Consider the following 22,831-nt stretch of genomic DNA (forward strand, 5'->3'; position numbering starts at 1 on the left):
GATTTGCCAATGTACCTAAAGATAAATCTCTTTTTAATCGGATCAACTGATCATATGCTCTTATCCATTGGGAACCAACCTCAATGAAGGGACTGAAGTTTAATTCTTTTTTTTTTTTTTTTTTTTTTTTTTTTGAGAATAGTGCCTGCATTGTGGCTGGATACTCAAGCCAGAGTTGGTAGTCAGTGTGAATTTAAGCCCAGCTCTGTGACTTACTCTTGATATGATCTTGGGCAAGTCTGTCAAACATTCCAACTTGTGTTTTAAGTTTAAATTTTTGTTTTTAACTGTAATTGAGTTCAAAACCTTTTCTTAAAACTGCAACACTGTGAATAAAGAAAATACACCACAAAATTAATATGAATGCATTTCGTGTATTATTAGTATTAAAAGGAACTTAAGTTCTTTTGAAATATGTCACATTTACAATTCAGTGTTAAGTCATCTTCCAATAAAAGAAGAGTCAGAGATTTGTATTGAGAATGGTGATGGGATGGAACAATAAATATCCCTCTTCAATCCTCAAGTTGTTAAACAATTGAGAAATAAAACAAAAGAATAAAATAGAAATGAAATAAAATATTGCCTTAATTATTGATGAGATTGGCATTGCCTACTGTGGTGTATATCTGTGAGTTTGTACCATGAAATTTCAGAATTAGACAGAGTTACACAGCAAAACACAGTAGATCTTTGACCATAGACCAAGAGCTATCAAGAACATATGCCCTTGTATACTACAGAAGCTTAATGAAACAACTACAGGTAAGGATTGGGATACTAGTTGAATCCTGGTCCCTACTAATGTCTCCTGGTCATTTAAAGAAGATGCAACTTTTAGAATAGAGATTTACTGAAATTATTAGTGACTACTTTAGAGTTGTATCATGTTCTCTCTTCATATATTTTCAAGGTTAGGTAATATGGCATATAATAAATAGAGTTTAAAATATATTTTAAATAGTTTAGTTACTTTGTTAGGGAGTTGCCATTCTGGACATATTTTTTCAATTTTTGTTAATTCCTTGCCAAATTTATCTTTTATAGTTATAGCAATTGAGGTACAATCATGACAAGTGCACTCCTAAAACCCCAACACTTATTGCCCCATCCCTTACCCACCTTGTAGTCCCCAATAATTTGTTCTCTGTAGTTCAGATTCTGTTACTTGGTTTGCCTCTCTTTTATTTTCCCATTTGCTCATTTGTTTTATTTCTTAAATTCTACATTTAGGTATGAGTAAAGTCATATGGGTATTTGTCTTTCTCTGACTTTCACTTAGCATTGTAACTTGTAGCTCACTTAGCATTTCACTTAGCATTGTAACTTTTAGCTCCATCCATGTTGTTGCAAATGGCTAGATTTCATTCTTTTTTATGGCTGAATAATATTTCATTGTGTATGGATAACACATTTTATTTGTCTATTCATCAGTCGCTCAACACTTGGCCTGCTTTCATAATTTGACCATTGTAAATAATGCTGCAATAAACATAGGGGTTCATGTATTCCTTTGAATTAGTGCCTTGTGTTTTGGAGGTAAATACACTGGATTTTGGAGTAGTTCTATTTTTAACTTTTTGAAGAGCCTCCATATGCTTTCCACAGTGACTGCACCTGTTTGTACACCTGCCAAGAGTGTACAGGGTTACTTTTTATCCACGTCCTTGCCAACACTTGTTGTTTTTTGTGTCTTTGATTTTAGCTATTCTGACAGATGTGAGGTGATATCTCATTGTAGTTTTGACTTGCATTTCCCTGATGATCAATGATGTTGAGCATCCTTTCTTTTTTTTAAAGATTTTATTTATTTATTCATGAAAGAGAGAGAGAGAGAGAGAGAGAGAGAGAGAGAGGCAGAGACACAGGCAGAGGGAGAAGCAGGTTCCATGCAGGGAGCCCGATGTGGGACTCGATCCCGGGACTCCAGGACCACGCCCTGGGCGTTAGCAGGTGCTAAACTGCTGAGCCACCCAGGGATCCCCCTGTTGAGCATCTTTTCATGTGTCTATTGGCCATCTATATGTATTCTTGATATTTTCTTAATTAGTAACCTCATTTGTATATTTTAACTCTGAAATGAGCATATCCTTTCCTGCTCTTTCTTCTTTTACTGATAGTAGATTTATAGTTCGGGTAGACAATTAAGAGACTCAACTCAAAGTTCTGTCAAACTGGGAGAAATTCTTCTCACTGTTCTCTTTCAGGGATAGCTATGGATGGGCTATGATGCAGTAACCACTCATTCTGGGCTGTTGCCAGTATGTTTTCAGACCCATTCAAACTGCTGTCATGCTTCTTTTTTTCTTTCACAAGTTAAATAAGTCTCCATGAGGCTATAGCTATGTATTGAGGGAAAGGTGTTAAAACAATAGGATCTGTTGTCACAGAAGATTTAGCCACATGCTCATGGAACTTAACCCATACAGACCTACATGGGGCTGGTTGTGTATTTATCATTTCGGTTTCCTAATAGAATATGGTTACTCACAATCAAATGTATATTTTGGTAAAGAATCATTGGAAGAATAAAACATGGTCTCTCTCCAAAACTTTAGGGGTATGAATTATGGATTTTTTATAGTTATCAGAACCATGAAATAATATTATTATAAAGTCCAAATGACAGGGAAGACTGCACTGCAGCCAAGCCTTATAGCAGAACTCTTTCTTAATCTCGCCCCACTTAGAGCTGGTATAGTTATTGGTTAACTGGTAAGTGGTCGGGATACTGACCCAGGTATATATGCTTCCTTCAGGATACAAAAAGACCTGTCCGGTGGTAAAATTCAGTAACTTATTTTTCAATATTTAGGGGTGTCCTGATATGCCTTAAACCATTGGGTGTACAGAAGTTTGCAATATTTAAGGACACTGAACTTCAGCATGGTGATAAACCTCACACTCTGGTACATAAGTGTCATATATTAAATCTTCTAGGGGATTTGCTCTTTGTGAGCAAGTTTAATTAAAATAATATCATCAATTATACATTACATATGTATTACAATATGCCTTATGGTATATCAATATTTCTGCAGACTATATTATGACAGAAAGCATAGCCTTGAGGTAAATCAATGACAGGTGCTCCTGTCCCTGCCAGGTGAATGCAAACTGGTTATTATCTTTATTGATTGCCGTTACAAGGAAAGTATTTACCAGGTCAATGTCTGTAAATAATTTCTGTAAGCTGGTTAATTTGCCCCAATAAAGATATGTGTAGAACAGCAGTTGATATCAACACCTAGTAATGTTGATGAAAATTGACAGTTTGTACCAGTAAGCTGATGAGTTGAGTGAAGATGTGAAGATATAACCACTATTACATCTTTCAAATCTTTCTTGGTGGTGCCAATCCTTACAATTATCCCAGGAATATAGTATTTGTTTTAATTTATGCTTTTGGTAGTGGGTGGTGGGTGGATGAAGCTGAACAATTCTAGATATTTATATATTCCCTTTCCTACCATAATATCTTCATTCCCTGTAAGAATTCTGCCCTTTGCTATGTATGTATATTTCCACTATATATTGCCCAGGATATCTTTATGGACCCATTGGAACTATTATTAAATATGCCCAAGGCAAGATGTCATTTGTCATTACACCAGGTTTCCATAAGTTCCCATTCTTACCAGGATGCCATTTTAGGTCTTCAGGAATTTGTGTCCATGGAAATCAATAAATAATAAGGACTAGGAGATATGGGTATACCTTTTTCCCAGTGCACATGGCTGCAGGTCTTTGGGGAAATGCTTAAAGGAAGATTCATTGTATGCATGTTTAGAAGGAAAGAAGAATCCTTTCTCAAGGGATTTGGCCTTCCCTCAGTCAAAGGGTTTTGAGTCTGTAAACCAAATAGGAGGCTGTGAATCTTCACTTACCACAGCTTAAGTCATTTTTTGTACCCAAATTTAGAATTGTTTTGTTTATAAAGGTAAAACTGAAGCTTCATCTACTATACGTATAGTTTATTTATAAGGACTTTCAGATCAGTTACCTCAACAGATCCTTGCGGTGAAAAATATGTGGATTACTTAATTGCCTCTAATGATTAAGTGCTGTCATTAATTCTCTACCAATCCAGACTTCATTATTCCTCATTGATATGAAAAAGTTCGAGACCCCTGAGTGGCTCAGTGGGATGGACCCCCAAGTCTGGCTCCCTGTTTGGCGGGGAGTCTGCTTCTCCCCCTGCCCCTTCCCCCACGCATGCTCTTTCTCTCACTCACTCTCTGTCTCTAATAAATAAATAAAATATATTTCTTAAAAAGTTCAATTTGAATATCCAATTCTTATTATCATGTCCAGGCTACACAGGATAGATACCACAGAGTTTTTCATGATTGAATTTTTTGATGTTTAGTAAAGAGAATATCAGAATACTCTAGAACAAGGGTTAGAAACCTGTAACCAATAGGCAAAACCCAGGTGGTGACCTATTTGTCTATAGTTTATGAGCTAAGAATAGTTTTTATACTTGTAAAAGGTTATAAAAAAAGAAAAATAAGAAGGAAAAGAGGTGGAGCAGTGGGGTAGAGAGAGAAAGAAAAAGAATATATGTAGCCCCAAAGCCTAAGGTATTTACTGTCTAGCTGTTTAAGAAGAAGTTTGCCTGCCTGCCCCTTTTCTTCATAATGGAAGGCAAGTCTGGCAATGTAATCACATTACTCTATACTGATGGAGTCCAGATTTTAATTATCTATTCTAATAGGCTGCTAGTGCTACCCCAGGCACTTGAGTTCTGAATCTTATAGGAATACAACCATATTGATGGATTCATTCAGGTTTAGTCTTTCTCTTTTGCCATCCTTGGTCTAATACCTCTTAAAATCCATTCCATACATAGTTTCCAGACTAATGCTGATACATATTGGCAAGATTCTGTAATAATTTTTGCATGTGAAATAGTTTTTCTGGAATTCCTTTTACTTATGGGATCTCATGCTAGTTACTGATCTTATGGGCAATCAAGGAGGAGTGTTGGCATAGATGCTGAGGAAATCTGACATTGCTTGTAAGGCATTTGTCTTAGGTAAAATTCTTAAAATGTTTTCTTTTTAATTTTGTTTTTGTTTTTACAAGGGAACACAGGTTCCCTCAGTTAAGAATGATTCAGAGATGCTTGGGAATTTAAAGTTTGGGCAGCCCAGGTGGCTCAGCGGTTTAGCACCGCCTTCAGCCCAGGGCCTGATCCTGGAGACCTGGGATCGAGTCCCACATCAGGCTCCCTGCATGGAACCTGCTTCTCCCTCTGCCCGTGTCTCTGCCCTCGCCCCCATCTCTCATGAATAAATAAATAAAATCTTTAAAAAAAAAAAAAGTTCTCAGCCTCATCTCTGTCCCCAGTCTTACTTGAGTCTTATGATTCTACCCTTTCTTAAACTGTCCTCACATTGGTTTAAGAATCTTGGAGGGGTCTCCCTGCTACTGGAGCTCTACCCCTGTCTTTGTTCATATGCATGCTCTCTAGGACAGTCAGAGAAGCCATTATATATCCTTCGCCCTTCTCCATAATCCCTATTGCCACCGTATTAACTAAATTCCATAGGCATTTGATCTCCTAAAACTTTCCCTTCCATTGACAGTCCATACCAAATTATCCCTGGTGAAACACTGAGTCATTATGTTGCTTCTGCATGCCATAAATTGCCAATCTGTTATTTTCCTTTGGCAAGGGGTTGTTTATACACTCTGCAATTATGAAAGCAACACAAATCCAAAATCCATCTCATAGAATTTATTTCCTGTGGCCACTCCCAGTACCTGTATTTATTAGAATCATGACAGGAAACAGATGTCACTATCAAAGATTTTAACTGAAAACAATTATAAAAGGATTATTTATTAACATGTGCAGGGCTGAAGAACTCAAGCAGGGATAGTTAAGTATTGGAAGACTAATAGCAGGAACCCTTTACTACCCTTGTGAGGGAAGAGGAGGGACAATTGTTGCTAGAGCTTATGAAAACTGGAGCCATGAAAGAAAAGCCACAGAAAAGAGGCCACAAAAGAATGCAGATCCTACCAGAACTAGAAGGGGGAAGTGAGTGAGAGAGCCAGTAATGAACTCTATCATTCCTTTTTCTCACCATCTAGTGTTCTGATGGTGCTTTCCACTGGCATGGGCATGGGAGCCTAGGTGATGTAATCAGTCTGGACAGATCATTAAAAATATCCAAGTCCTAAGGAGATTATTCTTGAGAGTGAATTGAAGAAATGAGAAGCACTTGAGAATATGTAAGATGATACTATTACCATATTTAATGAATTCTGAACGTGCTTTTGTTTGGAGCTAGTCAAATTCTCTGAAATCAGAATTCATCTTAAAATTTATAGTATATTGGGGTTCCTGAGTGGCTTAGCCAGTTAAGCATTTGACTCTTGGTTTCAGCTCAGATCATGATCTCAGGATTGTGAGATCAAGCTGAGCCCTGCATTGGGCTTGGTGCTAGGCATGGAGGCTCCTTAAGATTCTCTCTCCCCCTCTCCCTCTGCACCTCTCTCCTCCCTCTCTTAAAAAAATTATAGTATATTATGTTTATTTGATCACAGTATTTTTTCTTAGAGGAATATCAAATAATAGCCTGTCTTATGGTCAGTGTTGTGTTAGATTGAGTAATCTATAGAGTAATGCAATAATAGGAGGGAAAGGTTATGGACTTTGCAGAAATAGGATTCCACAAATTTACACTAAGTAAGTTTTAAATATTTTAAAATCTGTTCATAGATATATAATCTTTTGTGTTTATAATTTTCAAATAAACTATTAACAATTTGTGTCAGAGATTAAAAACTGATAGAAATAGAGGAAATGAACACCTGCAGTTTATATGTGAGGGGTAGAAGGGCTTTGCAAAATAATCCTGTAACAGTACAAACCATGCTTTTTTTTACAAAAAAGAAAAAATTCTCATGCAAGCTTGTTCTGTGACTCATAAAAGCATTTGTTTGCATCTTTAAAGGAAGAAGAAAGAGGAAGGTTTTGCATTTGTATAAAAATAACTTTTCCTGGTTGTTCTTCATTATAGCTGAAAAGCATAATCTTAAAATGATGTGTTGGTGCCTTCCTGTATTTGAAAGGAAGAGCTAAGTTTTATATATATATATATATATATATATATATATATAGAGAGAGAGAGAGAGAGAGAGAGAGAGAGAGAGATATTTCCCCTGAAGAAAACTGAGAACTGGACATGAGTGCAGGTAGTTGATTTAGAGAATAAGCCCATGAAGCACTAGTGAAAAAATAGGGAATGTGAGACAAGGGGAGAAAAGCTTAATAATGTGTATATTAATAAGCAGAATAACAATAGACAATTACAATTCAGCATCACTGGGGTTCCTCTAATTACTGTATAGAATTAAACCCCAGAATAGTCCTAGTGAAGGAAGAGCTGTTATTTACACATTGATTTCCATCCTGCATTGACTGAGGGTTGCCTTCCAGCCCTCCCTGCCCTAAATCCCCACACCTCTGAGCTGCCAGGCAGATGCACACACTGAGGAAACTCCCTCAGAGCACAGAAAGTGTTCAGGCAGTAGAACAGAGGTTGGAAATGGTCAGTGTGCTTAATAGCCTATCACTGAGCTGCAGCTCTTGGGCCAGGAAGATATGGGATGTACATTAGTAGAATCTGCTATACAGATATATAAAGAAAGCACCTGATATTTTTTGCTACTATGAATAAGTGAAATTAACCAACTTTCCTGGGGAAGAAACATGAGTTATAGTGTGTTTTACTACATTAATGCCTTTGAAAAAAAGTCCCTAGTTTTGTTTCTTTGTTGTACTAGTTACAGCACAAAGTTAGAGGATAAGACAAGTTTGTTTACATTTACTGTATATTTTGAATAATGATATATTTTGTGTGTGTGTGTGATTCCATCAAGATTAGTGTTCATGTTATGACTACTGAGTCCATTATGGCTATAAATAATTTCTTCGTAATTTTCTGCTCTTTTTTTTCTACAATTTGGTCACCAGGTAAAAAAATATAATATTGAAAAGATGCATTATACTGTTTTTCTTCATTATGCACACATGGATAAAAGATGGGATATTATTCAAAAAGAAGAAAATATGCCATTTAAAACTACATATATGTAATAGGAAGGATTTTGATTCAGGAAGGATTTTGATTCATGACCAGTCACATTTCTTTTGGTAATATGTAGTGTAATCTGCTCTCTGTGTAAAAGCAATTAGTGATATCAATTACTGATACAAATTTCCTTCAAGTTAAAAAAGTTACTATAGTATTTTGTAGGATAAATAAAAGGCATCATTATGGAATCTGAAAGAACATTTTGGAGTATATTTATAAAAATTACATGGCTGTATTCTGTTCTATCATTGTAAAATGATGTCATTTACATTATGTTGCCAGACTGGAAATTTACATTTTAAATAATTTATTTACAGACTTTATTTAATCTTCAAAAGCAATTTCCTTTTATTTTGACTAAGCTTTTTAGGAATGAAAATTTTGTATTTGTGTATTTCAGATTCATCATTTATTATTTCATTTCACAACCTATAGAAGTCAGAAAATCTTAATGACAATAACTCACATTAAACTGGCAAATAATGATTAAGTTTGATTATTTCAAGTGTGTAAAACAAAGGCTAGTAGGTTTGTCTTGAGAGTCAATAGAGAACTATTGTTGGGGTTATAGTCCAAATCTTACTCAAGGACAAGCTTCTGTTTTGTAGAGTAAAGAAGAGAAAAATCATGGCTGTGAAAAGTGCTTTTATTATCTTTTGTATTTTGACTCAACATGGTTTCAAAAAGAAAAGATTGGAAGGCAGCATAAGAACCAATTACTGTCTTTGTGGCCCTGACAAGTTACGGAAGCTTTTTGAGGCTCAGTATGATCACCTGTAAAATAAGAATAACAAGACAACTGCATATAGTTTTATGAATATTAAATGAAAGAATACATGTTATGTGCTTAGCAACACATATTATTAAATAATAATTGAGAAAGTTAAAGGTTAAAATATTGAAATGATTTTATCCATAGAGAAGAAATGGATGACATTTAATGCTTTTGAAATGTGTCCTGTAGGGGTTATTGACTAACTATAGGTCAAATATAAATTTAAAAGGAACACTTAATTTCAGCCTAAAAGTAAAATGGCCGTAGAGTATTGAGAGAGACTACCTGTCTACTCTTTCTTGGGAAGTTTTGAAAGATAGGTTATTATTGTCTCTAGATTTGATATCTTATGGTAGTGTGATACCCAACCACATAACATGGGAATTACTCATTTTGTACTTTAAAGTTTTTATTTATTTTATTTTATTTTATTTATTTTATTATTATTATTTTTATTTATTTTATTTTATTTATTTATTATTTTATTTTTAGAGAGAGAGAGTAAGAGGGGGAGAGGAGCAGAAGAAGAGGGACAAACAGATTCCACACTGAGCAGGGAGCCATACCTGGGGTTTAATCTCATTACCCTGAGCCAAAATCAAGTCAGATGCTTAACGAAATGAGCTACCCAGGTTCCCCTCATTCTGTACTTTCAAATATCCTCAAAGCTTGTTCTGTAATTTTATTGATTTAAGTTTTAGAGTTAAGAAGAAAGTTCTGTAAGTTCTTCATAGATAACCATATCTGGAGTATATCATATGTTCTATTTCCTCTTTTTCCTTGGTAGGAAACCAGAGTCCCGGTAAGCTTTCACATACTTTGCATACTTAAGAATAACTCATAGGCTGCTAAATATTGACTAACCTAACTTATATCACTACAAAGAATCTATCTTAATCTTTCAAATAATTCTATAGTGTCCTTTGCTGTTAGAGGTTAAAACTATAGGCTGTAGGATCAGACTGCCTGCATTGGAATCCTAATTCCCGTACCACTTCAGTTTCCCGTCTGTATAATGACATTAATATTTGAACCTATTACATAGGATAATTTTGAGAATAAAGTAAAATGATATATGTAAAACACGTAGAGTCCTAGTTTACTTGAAGCATCTGGTAATTTAATTATTAGTTTTTTCTTTACTGTCCTTATTTTATAACTATAAAGTAGCTTACTCTAGCTGTATATAATAATAGAAGGAAAACTTTCTCTACTGTTCCTCAAACATAAAAATACTGAATTACGGTACCATGTTTGTATTTGTTCAACATGTATTTATTTAGCATCCAGGCTGGGTGAGTTACTACACAGGGAATAACAGAACTACCTTGATGACTCATACACAACTTGTGTATGATTTCCCATATGCTTTCTGCCAGATGTCATTTTCATCCTACACACATAAATAAATTTTAAAAATCTATTGAAAACCTGTTCAAGAAATTGTGGTAGGTATTGTTTAGGAATCAAAAAGTTGAAAGAGAAAGCATCTTTCTTCTTTCTTTTGATACTTTACTTTTTATTGCAGAATAATTTACACACAAAATCTAAGGTACACAGATAATTAAATTTTTATCTGTGTATACTTTATGTGACAGCCATTCCGACCAAGATAAGAACATTTCCAGAATCCTGGCAGGTTCTCCCATCCCTGCTTTCATTTAATCCTATGCCCAGATACTCTATCTGCATTAGCATGGATCTTTTTTCTGTTTTTGAACTTCATATAAATACAATCATGAAATATACTTTTTTTTTCTTTCACCTCATATTATGTCTTTGGATTTACCCATGTGGTACTTAACAGTGATTCATTTTCACTGCTGTATAATATACTACAATATGAATACACTATAAAAATTATTTTTGTAAGAACTTTCTTATAATTCATTATAATCTGGGTTTGAAATTGCTCTGAAGAAATCTATGGCTAACTTAATATTTTTCTCCTCCTGGGTGACTTGCTCTTCCTTCCTGAGTAGGTGGAGACATTTTATAATAATCACTAAACCAAACGCAATTTAATCAAAATAGGTTTTCCCTTAACAATTTTTCTTAGAACATGATCGTGCTCCACTGATACATGAAACTGGTTTCTTTTTATTTCATATTTTAAGGACTTCTAAAATTACATTTAAAATATTTTGCTATGTCTTTTGTTCTACTTTAGCTTTTAGGTTGTCTTCATATTGAGTCTTTTCCTATTTTTAGTCTTTTAGCCAGATATTCATATTTTTACCAATTGCTAGGACTCTGTTCTCTTTTTCTGCATTTACTACGAAAATATTGAGCTTTTCTTTTACTCCAGAAATTAAAATTTTATCTATGTTTAACCTAGTTATTGCTTTTCTAATTTATATATTATCAGGGTAATGGTACTGTTTGGCTCAACTTGTCTCCCTATCTCGTATATACTTTTAAATGATATTTTTGAAAAAGTTAAATCAATTTCTTTGAACTCTGATTTTAATCTCTGGTCTTTTTATACTTTATACTATGGGTTTTTTTTCTTCTCTGCTTATTATTTCTACTAGTTTTTGCATGCTGTGTTTTATTTTTATGATCATATTATTACTGTTAATATTATTTGCATAATATCTTCTCACAACAACAATCTAATCTGCTAATCTTTTCATCTTGCTTGTGTTTCTCTTAGCTCTACTTAGGCTTTCTGTTTGCTTAATATAGTGTTGATAAATTATTCGTTAAATTCCCCTCCCTATCCCTATCTTTTTTGCTTTTAATTTTTCCCTAAAGCTACAACTTGAGTGACAAAATTTGTATTCCATTCAATTTTTTATGACCTGAAAGAAAAGGAGAGGAGATGCAAAGTGTCCTCGGTTGGAGGTCCTGGGTTGTGGCCTCTGAGACCTGTTAAATGTTGTCTGCAAGGCCCCTTCTCTTCTTGCCCACTTGAGTTCCTGTGGGATTTGCCTGGTTTTCCTGGCTCAGCCTGAGTCCTGGCTTGGGGAGAGTCCTGACAGTCTTTCCTAGTCCTGCAGACACCCCCTGATCAGTTTCCAGATGGGAAAGGGATTCATAAGCACCCTAGTGGTTATGGTGATGACTGAAGTTTCTTTTTCGGAATTGGTTGTGGGGTCAGAGAGAGGTCTGGGATTAGTGCTGTCCTATCAGAACCTTTGAATTATTTCATCAGCATGATGACATAAGATAGTACCCTTTTTATTTGGTTTCTGCTATTGAATTTTTCTTTTTTAAAATTTTTATTTTGTTAGTATTCTGGGCATAGAAATTCTATCACTTGTTTTTGTGCACTATCTTTACCTGGAAAAAAGATTTGAAAGTTTTTTTTTATGAAAATTCTCTCATGTCTTTACAGAATAATCTGATTCCTTAGGTAGAGCTTATGTATTTACTTTTACCTTCATTTAGTAGAAGGAGAAACAATAGCTTAAAGGGGTTAAATATTGTGATCAAGGTAAATTTTGTGGTTACTGGCACAGCCATGCCTGGTAGCCTAGCTCCTGTAATCCTACAAAATATCCTTTTTATTCTGTCATGAAACTTCTCTGTTCTTTGGGTTGAGCATCTTGGTTCACTCTGGTTCAATGAGTACAGCGTAGACTCACACAAATCATGAACTGTGTTGACCTTAAGGTTTACTTTAATCCTGTATTATTTCATAATGGGGATAACATGAATTATATTATTGGTCTCTGGTATAATAAAAGTAATATATTCTTTAGAGGATACATACACTTTTTGAGATTAATAATATAATTTGCTGTTAGCACTTCAAACATAAGAAAATTAATACATTGTTTTCTTTTTTTCCAGAAAATGCAAAGGATATCATAATGATATATGAAGAAGATGCTGAGGAATGGGCTCTGTACTTGAAAGAAGTTTTTTTACATGTTGTGAAAAGAGAAGCAATCCTATTATATCACTTGGAGAATTACTCTTTTTGGGATTTGGAATTGCTGAGTTTAAACTGTTATAAATGTAAACTTTTGATATTATCAAATGGCCTGCTTAAAAACCTAACTCCAAAGAAATGTCAATTTCTGGAAAAGATACTTCATTCACCAGAAAGTGTGGTTACTCTGCTGTGTGGAGTGAAGAGTTCAGATCAGCTCTACAAATTATTAAATATCGCTGGAGGCAGATGGGAGATATCTACTGAGCAGGAGCCCCAAGATTACATCGCTGTAATCGAGAGTATCGTATTCAGAGGTAGTGTTACCAAATCTTCTTTATATATTTTTCTATAATTAAGACATCTAAAGTGTTTTTGGACCAATGAATATCTGAAGTTAGGATAAAAGAAAATAAAAGCCAACATTATGTTGTATGTATGTTGCACTTTCCTCAAATGCATGAAGGTTCTTAAGTTTTAGCTATGTTCCAATCAGGGCTTATTAGTTGCTCTAAAAAATGGTTCGTAAATATATTCCTTAGGGTAGTCTTGTAAGCTCATATCATACTTGGTAGAAAAAATATGGTATACTATATGTCAGTTTGATTCTAGAGTTTTCAGAAGCTGGTTTCTTACTTAACTGGGAAGGCTTGAGTTAATATCTACCCTAGTACTGTTACCAGTCGGTAGCAGTCTAAGCTTTGAATGTCTGCTTTAGAATGACAAAACTTCTGTTGTGCTGATTATTGTATGATATCTATTACTACGGTAGGGAATACTGTTATTTTTATTAGTTTTAAATTTAAAGAAAATTTGTTTTAGTCACATAGCTACATGTTAAAGAGCAGAACATAAGGTTCCTCTACAGTAATTAATTGCAGTTCCATGTAAGAGTCAAAACTCTGAAGCTGTCTATTGTTAGTTTCTCCCTCCTACTGTTCTATTCTAATTCCTCCTGGGTGTGGAAGTGGTGCTGTGTTAGCTGCATTACTGGTTTTCTCAACCTGCATTTAGCCTTTTATTACCAGTATTCTAGCAATAGCTCCCTCTTCTACAGGGCAGAGGTGAGGTTCTGATTTTCTATTGGCCATGTCAAATATTAAGTGTTGCCTCTTCTCCTTGGAGCATATTTCTGGGTTCTTTGACATTCCCTCTCTTCACTGGGATGTGTCACCTGTGGCTCCTTGATGAGATGACTGTGTTCTCTCTTGATGCTCCTACTTGTGGTGGTTAGTGGTTTCTTACTGTTGATATCTACGTTACTCTTCTGTGTCACTTTTGATAGAAATCACTCCGAGATTCCCCCCAGCTGGCTTTTTCTCCCACTCGGCCTACACCAGTCTGTAAAAACACGTGTTTATCTTTTCCTTGTCAAACTCTGGGCATGCAAGCCATTTTCAGTATAGCCAACACTGTCCTACCCTTAGAGTAGCAACATGGCCACAGCCTTTTACCTTTAGTCATTTCCAAACATGGGTCTGCATGAATCCTGTTCTGTAGAACCAAAGAACGTATGTCAATCACAGATATTTTTGCTGGAGGCCCCTGTCATTGTGCTTGAAGATGGTGCCATCTGTCAGTTTTCCCCATGGCGCATGGTGGGACACACAGTGCACCAATGGCTCTTAAAAAAATCCTCTTCCTATTTTCTAGCATTCTAACCTCTTCAAATTCAGTATGTTTTAAGCCTTGTTTTATAGTTATCTATTGTTGCATGACAAGTTATCCTAAAATTTAGCAAATGGAAACAGCAAATGATAATTCTATTACAGTTTCTACAATTAAGGAATCTAGGAGTTGCTTAGCTGGGAGGTTGTGCATAAGGGTGTCTTGTGAGGTTGCAGTCAAGCTGTCCATAGCTACAGTCATCTGAAGGTCTCACTGTCCACTGGGGGAAAATTTACTTTCAACAGGAGCTTTCATTGTTGGCAAGTTTGTTATTATTTTTTTAGTTGTATCATTGGATGAAAGTCATCTCTTATAGAATCCTGAGGAAAGGCCCTTGGGAGCAACATTTCTGAAATTTTGCATATTCAAAATTCTTGCGTGTTTGTTTCTTGAAGTATAGCTGGGCTGAGAACCATTTTGCTCTTATTTCTTCTAGCATTGTAGAATATAGGGAATTCTTATTTACCTGGCTGATAAATGATTCTTAATTCATATTTGAAGTCTAGTGACTTTCACTAGAATTTTATTCTAGTGCTGACTCTTCTGAACTATTTTTCCCATGGACATGATTATTTTTGTTTTTGTTTTGTTTTTGTCTTTCCCCCAATATAGAGATTTAAGTGTTCTTTACTTATATCTTTAAATATTCACACTATTTTATCATTATTATTTGCACTATTTTATTATTATTTTCTTTTTCAGGGATTCCTTCTATATGTATGTTGAATTTATTTTGTCTGTGCTGCACTCTATAACTTCTAATTCTTTTTCATTCATCATTAATATATATTTAGCATGCATATATCACTTCAACCCTTGCTACCTTCTTATGCTTTCAGTACTTTCTCTTCCCCTATATTACTTCCAATTTCTCCTTCATTTTTATGGTGCTTTTACTTTCTTCCATTATGCCATTTGGTTGAGCACTGAAAGCTTACAATTTGTCTCCTAATCTTATACTGTTAACCTTGCCTTGACACCTTGCATTTTTGCATTATATAGTTGCTTCAAAAAGGTGGTTGTTCTCATTATATTTGAAAAAGTCGTGGTGAAATATTTGGCCACAATTTTCCGTTTCTTTCAGGGTGGCGTTTTTTTTAGTGTGTATGTCATTGGTTTTCTGCTCCCCTCCTCCCCTGTCCTTTTCTCCTACTCTTGTAGTGTCTTCATATAGATCCAGTGCTGGTCCAGCTTTTTTATTGTGTCACCAAACTGAACGAGTTTGTCTTGGTCTAGCCAAAGGTGATAGCCAAAATCCGAACATGGGATTTTGTTGTTGGTTTTGTTCCATTCCTCTCGCACACAATGAAAGACTTTACTTCTCTGTTTCCACAGATAGAGACTGCTTTCTACAAATCTGTCTTTTCTGTGTAGTTCCTTATTTAGCCTCACTTTCTCCGCTTTCTGAAACTGTACTGCTTCCACAGATGCTTCTACCTGAAACTACTGCATTATGTCTGCAACATAAAAAGGCATGACTCTTGACCTTAAGGAAGGTATTTTTGTTTGCTCTTTTTGAAATCTGCAGCTTCTGGATTATTTCTTCAAGGTTTCTTTTCTCTGTTTTCTCCTGCACACCCTTTTGCTCAATCATCACTGATTTTGGAGCCATTCCATTGATCTGGAGGTCTTAAGATTTCACTGTTTCCTGTTTTCAATACAAAAGGCATTTGCACAATTGTCATTTTCTATGTTTTGGAACGATTTCTAGAAACAAAACGGGGAAAATATTTGCACTAGTTTTCAAATTGGCAGTCCTCAAGTTTCTTATGATCTCTGGGTTTTTAGCACTCTTCAAGTATATTATAGGGTTTGGGTTTTTTTTTTTTTTTGGATGAAAAAGGAAAATATCACAGTTGGGAATTATGGAAAAAATTACAATAATGTACATGAAGTGCAAGTGATTTTATGCTAATTTTTCTCCCCTGAGACAGAAGAACATTAAAAATTGGTGACAAAATTTTGAGTGATTGTCCACACTCATCATTTCTATTTCCTTGAAGAACTCAAATTTGTTTTGATCACTTAAATTACAGTATCACTGGTAGGTAATATAAAAATATTGAGCAATATCTTCTTGCTGTTTTACTTATTTTGTTTTATGATGAGTCCCCTTGGGTGGCTATGGCAGTGGTGTTCTGCTATATCTTCAAATTATATTTCTGTTGATATTTGGTAGGAGAAAAGCTTACACTTTGGATAACATAGGACTACTTTGAGATACTTAACTCTCATCTTCAGTCCATTCAAGTTTTAGATTCTGATTTCTTGGAATAACTTAGATGCACCTGCTAAATGGAAAATACAACAGAGTTGTGTGGGAAAATACATTTCAAGATGATATATTTGTCTGAACTACAAGCATGCAACCAGAATTTAGTTCTATAAATGATTTTTAAACCATGTATAAAAGAACTTTTATGTGTAGGTTGTGTTCTTTGATAAAATTGGTGTAAATGCTGTAGTTTATGCAATAATAAATTTGTTTTAATAAACAGTTTAAAGGGCAGTCCTGGTGGTTTGGCGGTTTAGCACCGCCTTCAGCCCAGGGCGTGATCTTGGAGACCCGGGATAGATCAAGTCCCACGTCGGGTTCCTTGCATGGAGCCTGCTTCTCCCTCTGCCTGTGCCTCTGCCCTTCTCTCTGTGTCTCTCATGAATAAATAAATAAAATCTTTTAAAAAGATAAACAGTTTAAGTGATCTGCTAAAATATTTTGTTTCATACTGCTATTAGTGTTGAATACATAAAGTCTGGTTTTAAAAAAAATAAGTGAAATAGGGTGAAAGGTGTGGAATTCAATTTTTATTGTCCCTTTTCTTACCTCCTCTCTATCCCATAGAGAAATTATAAAAGAAAAAGGAAACTTATTATTCAGAAACATGATAAGGAGAATAATAAAAATGCCAAAAAGTCATGGAAATAATTAAATGTTCTAATGTAGTCACATAGGAAAGAAAAACCAGAGGAGATTTTTGTAAAACTTAATGAAAAAGAAAGATATTTTATAATTAATCAAGGCTCCAGAGAAGTTTTTAATATTAAAAAAAGATGAAAAAAGATACACTCATGGTTATTCTGAATATTTTATTTCCTTTTAAGGAATTAAGTAAGTTAAATTTCCTGTCTTCTTAATTCCCAAATTGAAAGTAATACAGACCCATCTGTATTTTCCATGTTTCTGTGTGTGGTACAACCACTTTGACCATGTTTCTTCTTTTTTCAGTCTTCTGTTTCTTTTTTTTATTTTTGGATCTTTACTTCATTTTCTCCATCTGTTCTTTCTACATATATAGGTTTCATATAGCATTGTTTATATAGAATAAAATTATCTAATCTCAGATTTGCATAAAATAAACTAATACTTTTGAGTGTTACCATTGTGCACTTTATTGTTTATAAATCTTACCCTTAAAAATGATTAACAGTTTCTGTGATCATGGCACGTTTATTTGGTCTCTTTCCTCCCTGCTCTTTGTTTTTTATTGTGATATCTTTTGCCTTTGGACTCTTTTAAGCACTGTGGTTTGTTCTAACAGTTGGGTCAGCGCTCTCCAACATTTATCATATTTTCGTATGTGTATGAAAAGATAATATTCATGTTTCCTATTTATTTTGTTACCAAGGGTGAGATGGAAAAGGAAAGAAGCCTCGGTTCTTTTCGCTGCCACAGTAAAGAATTACAGGACAACAAAACGAAAGTAAAACTGAGCAAAGTTTCATTAAAGTGCACTTCAAGGGAGGAGCGAGCCAGTCAAGAGAGACAAGGGTGGGAAACTCTGGGGTGTCGGCTTATATTAATTTTTTCTTTTGGGTGGGTCCTAGGATCACAGCGTTTGAGAGACAGGCCTGGATGGTATCATAATTAGCCAACAAAGCATGTCCTTTTCCAAGAGGTATTCAAAATGTCTGTGTGGGATAGGAAATCGGAGCATTATTTCCATTCTGGAGACAGGCAAAAGACAAGGGGCTGCTTTCTTGCACAAATGTAACAAGCGCTACAAACTTAACTCTTCTCTGAAGGAATACTGTAGTGGCAAAATGACTGCTAGAGGGGTGCAGTGGGGTGGTGCCTGGGTGGTCCTAGATTGGGGCTCTCCCTCAGGATGTCTAAGGTCCATCCTGTCTGTCATGCCTAGTTTCCTGCCTAACAATTTTATATCTCAATATTTCATATTTATCTTGCTTTCTTCACTGTCAAATGGTAGATGTAATAGTGGTGGGAAAGCTGCTCTTTCACGAAGAACTTGAAAATTTTAATTTTCTTATCATATTACCAAACAAGGGATTATTATTTTTAGCTTCATTAAACCTAAAGAAGAAGCCTAAAACTAAGAATAGCAATGTTAGGGGTGCCTGAGTGGCTCAGTGGGTTAAGTGTCCAACTCTTGACTTCGGCTCAGATCATGATCTCAAGATCATGAGATCAAGCCCCATGTGGGGCTCTGCACTCAGCAGGGAGTCTGCTGGAGATTCTCTCCCTCTGCCCCTCCGCCTGCTCCCACTCACTCTCTAATCCCCAAATTCCTAAATACATACATACATACATACATACATACATTCTTTAAAAAATAGCAATGTTAACAATGGAGTTTTTGGAGAAACAAAACAGCAACAACACAACAGAAACAAACTATGCAGAGGCATTTGTTTTTCTTTTCTCCTATTTGAGCCACGTACTGCTACAAGAGCTCTGGTTTGCTGGTCAGTGAGGTCACATGGCCTTTCAAATGAAGTCCATCCTTTCTGTGTGGCTTTTAGCTCCCCAAGGGTATAGCTCCAGCATAGGCCATCTCTGTTGTTAACATTAGTATAAGCACATGCTGTACATGAGGGCAATTACACCACCTCCCACTGAACACGTAGTCTCTCATTCCTGCCTGTACCATTGTTTTTATGCTGCCTTCTTTACCTGGAGTACCCCTTCCCATATTTTCAGTTAAAATCCCAGCCATCCTTCAAGGTCAACTATGAAAAGCTGTTTGTCGATGAATTCATCTCAGATCCTTTCTGCTTGAAAAAATACTTTCCTCATCCCTAACTCTATTAAAATTTTATTATTTACTTAGGGCTCTCAATCCTTTGTAACTATTTTAGACAATTTCTTTTCTTCTCCTTATTTCAGTTTTAAGAATGTAATGATGGTAACTTTCTTTTTAAAACATTTCAGCATCCTAAACATCCAGAAAAACAGAAGAGTACAAATTGTGCTTTTTAATTGCAGGTTTGTAAATGTTTATTGGTGCAGTTGGGCTTTTCTCTTTGATAATTTTGAAAAGGTTTACCGCAGTATTCTTGCCAAGAATACATAACCTGAATCTAATCATGATGAAAATATCAGACAAACCCAAACTAAAAGATATTCCACAAAAGAATTTTTTGTACTCTTCAAAAATGCTAAGGTCAAGAAACTAAAAGAAAGGATGAATTATTATTCCAGATTAAAAGAATCTAAAGTTATATGAAAGCTATATACAGTGAATAATCTTGAATTGGATGTTGGACTAGGAAATACAGCCATACAGGAAATTACTGGGATAATTGATGAAATATGATTATTGACTGTATTAGTTAGTAGTGTTGTATGATGTTCAGTTCTCAGATTTTGAAATTATATTGTGATTAGATAAAAGAATATCCTTTTTTAAGGAAATACATATTGAAGATTTTAGGGGTAATGTAGCAGGATGTCAACTGGCATATGTATACAACACATACATATATATAAACACACGTATGTAGATAGACATATGCATCTGTTTACACAGCCATATGTATATAGGTATGCCTATGTGTGTATTGTGTGCATGATAATTGGCTAAATATCCTGAGTTATCTACTTGCATATCTGCAGTTCTAAAAAATGAACAAAAGGCAAAGTTACCACACTCTTGTGCTAGGTGCTGTGTAGCTTTGAAAAATGATGCTTTTCAGGGACATAGTTCAGTGCATGCACTGTGAAGTTAGACCTCATTTCCCTGTGATTGGTATCCACAGAGCCTCTAAATGTTTATTTCCTATGTAATAATACAGCATTCTCCTGCCATTCTTACTGTGGGGAAAGGGGGAATTATCTGGCATGAGGCACGAGAGGTCAATCTTTTTTTCTATGTAAGATTCAGCTCTCCAGTCAAGTACCATATCTTATGTCTTATACTTTGAGTAGTTGTATATTGTGTTTCCTTCCTAGAAAAACTGAGTGGTTCAAAGACATTAGATAATGATTAGGAATCATCAACTTACAATGAGTTTCTCCTCAAAATTTCCTGTAAAAGCAGAATGTTTAAAAGAGAAATTTAGTTTTTCACTAAACAAATTGTAAATACAAATGTCTCACATGGAAACCCTGCTACTTGCCTCTAGTCTTGAATAATAGGTATTGCAGAGACCTGACTTAAGTAATAATACTTTTCACCTGATATGACTATGCTGATTAGATTATTTAGTACATATAAAGAACTTTAAAGAGTTTCTGCTGAAGAATCAGTGCTTAATAAATATAAGCTGCTTTTATTACTTTTCTTTCTATACATAAAATGAAAAGAAGGAAGGAGGGAGGGAAGTAAGGTTGGGACGGTGGGCAGAAGTAAAAGGAAAAGAGGGAGGGAGGGAGGAAGAGTGGAGGTAAAATGTAGGAAGAAGAGGTGGAAGAGAGGGAAGAGAGAGGCTGAGAGTGGGTGAGAAAAGGAAGATGAGAGAGACAGGCGTGCTCTAGGACTGTACATAGGGGCCAAGATATTAATGGTTGGGCAGGAAGCAGAGATCAGAGTAGTGAATGGAAAACCCAAGGTTGAAAAGAATGTCAAGGAAAGAAGTGGGTCAGGTACCAGGTAAACACTAACAAATAAAGGAGGGGTTAAAGTTCAGGGAACAGAAAACAAGTGGAAATTGAGGAAATAGGGTGGAATAGGAAGAGGAGCATTGATTTCAGTCACCAAGGCTGATAACAAAGAATAGCTCCATTTATTTCAGCATTTGCACCTAGTCCCTTGCAAGGCTGAGGATGATCTCAGGTGAGGCCCTGAAGCTTTGGGACCAGGCTCAGAAAAAAACACCTGCAGGGGGCTAGCAAGGAGAAGTTCTGAGAGAAATGACATTTGTCTTTCTGGTAACTTATCAATTAGATAATTGGGTTTGTTTTTCTCACTAGCTAGATGTGGTAAATATGGAGAAAAGTGTATACATGTTAAAAGCAAGCAGAAATTCCATTTTCGAGTGGTTCTAGTTGTTCATTTTCATAATTCGATGGGTTTGGGGTTTCTCTAATAAGATGAATAAAATAGAACCACTCCTAGTTTATTAAATGTTTGTAATTTTCGAATTTTAAATATTTTTTAAGAGTAAAGGGAACTTGGGGTGCCTGGGTGGCTGGGTAGATTAAGTGTCTGACTCTTGATTTCAGCTCACGTCATGATCTCAGGATTGTAAGATAGAGCCCTACTTTGGGCTCCATGTTGGGGATGGATCATGCTTGAGATTTTCTCTCTCCCTCTCTGTCTGCCCCTCCCCTGCTCTCCCTCTCTAAAACAAACAAACAAACAAACACCACAATTAAATAAAAGAGTAAAGGGAACTTTACTGGTTTTATGAAGTAATGGAAATATTCTTGTGTTGTTTCATGAAGTAAAGAGAGGCTTCCTACATTGTTCCAACTTTATAGAATAGCAAGAAGAATAAATATAAATCATTATTCATTTTGTGAGTCTCTATCCATCTCAGACTATGCAAGGAGTGAGAAGAGGACTTGCCAAAATTTCAGATGCCCGGCACCACCCTAGTCCTATTTAATTACAACTCTGGGAGTGAGTTGTGAAAGCAGAGAGCAGAGGACTTGGGAATAAACATTAAGTGAGTTCCCCATGTGGCTGGTATACCCTGATGTTTAAGAACTACTAATCTGGACCACTTTTCTCTTGAATATAATCTCTGTTGATGGATAATAAAGCATTGCTCAAAGAATAGAAATGGTGGCATTGCACATTTTAAATCAGTATTTCTCCTTTGTTGTTTGAAAATTTCTAAATTTTCTTTTGGAAAAGGAACTCATTTATGTGGATTTTGTAAATATGTATGCAATTATAGTTTACCTCATTACTTTAGAAAGTAATGACTACCTTGAAGCATGATTCCTGATCATTTATACTGATATGAAAAAGTTATTTTTGAAATTCTATTCTTGTATTCTGATGTGAAATATATTATTCATACAGAGCAGAGTATATGTGTATAAGCATTTTGTAGAGAAATTTAAAAATCACTCACCTGCAGGCTTGCCTTCATCTTAAGATACAGAATGTTACTAATTCCCTTGAACTCTCTGGGAACTTCTTCCCCCATCATCTTTCTCTTTCCCATTTTCTTTGATAACCACCATTCTCCAGTTTCTTTATATATTTT

General features: G+C 35.3%; 1 protein-coding gene across 4 annotated transcripts in view; it reads left to right on the plus strand.

The window, feature by feature from the left end:
* Positions 1 to 22,831, plus strand: part of BANK1 (B cell scaffold protein with ankyrin repeats 1) — a 280,683-nt gene that overhangs the window by 19,595 nt on the left and 238,257 nt on the right. For all 4 annotated transcript variants that reach the window (XM_025423160.3, XM_049104948.1, XM_025423141.3 and 1 more), the window contains exon 2: positions 12,685 to 13,083. In XM_025423160.3, coding sequence (XP_025278945.1) covers positions 12,705 to 13,083 — 379 coding nt within the window. In that variant the 5' untranslated portion in view covers positions 12,685 to 12,704. The remainder of the gene's footprint in view (positions 1 to 12,684; positions 13,084 to 22,831) is intronic.

This window comes from Canis lupus, chromosome 32, assembly GCF_003254725.2.
Source record: "Canis lupus dingo isolate Sandy chromosome 32, ASM325472v2, whole genome shotgun sequence".
In the NCBI taxonomy this organism is placed as follows: Eukaryota; Metazoa; Chordata; class Mammalia; order Carnivora; family Canidae; genus Canis; species Canis lupus.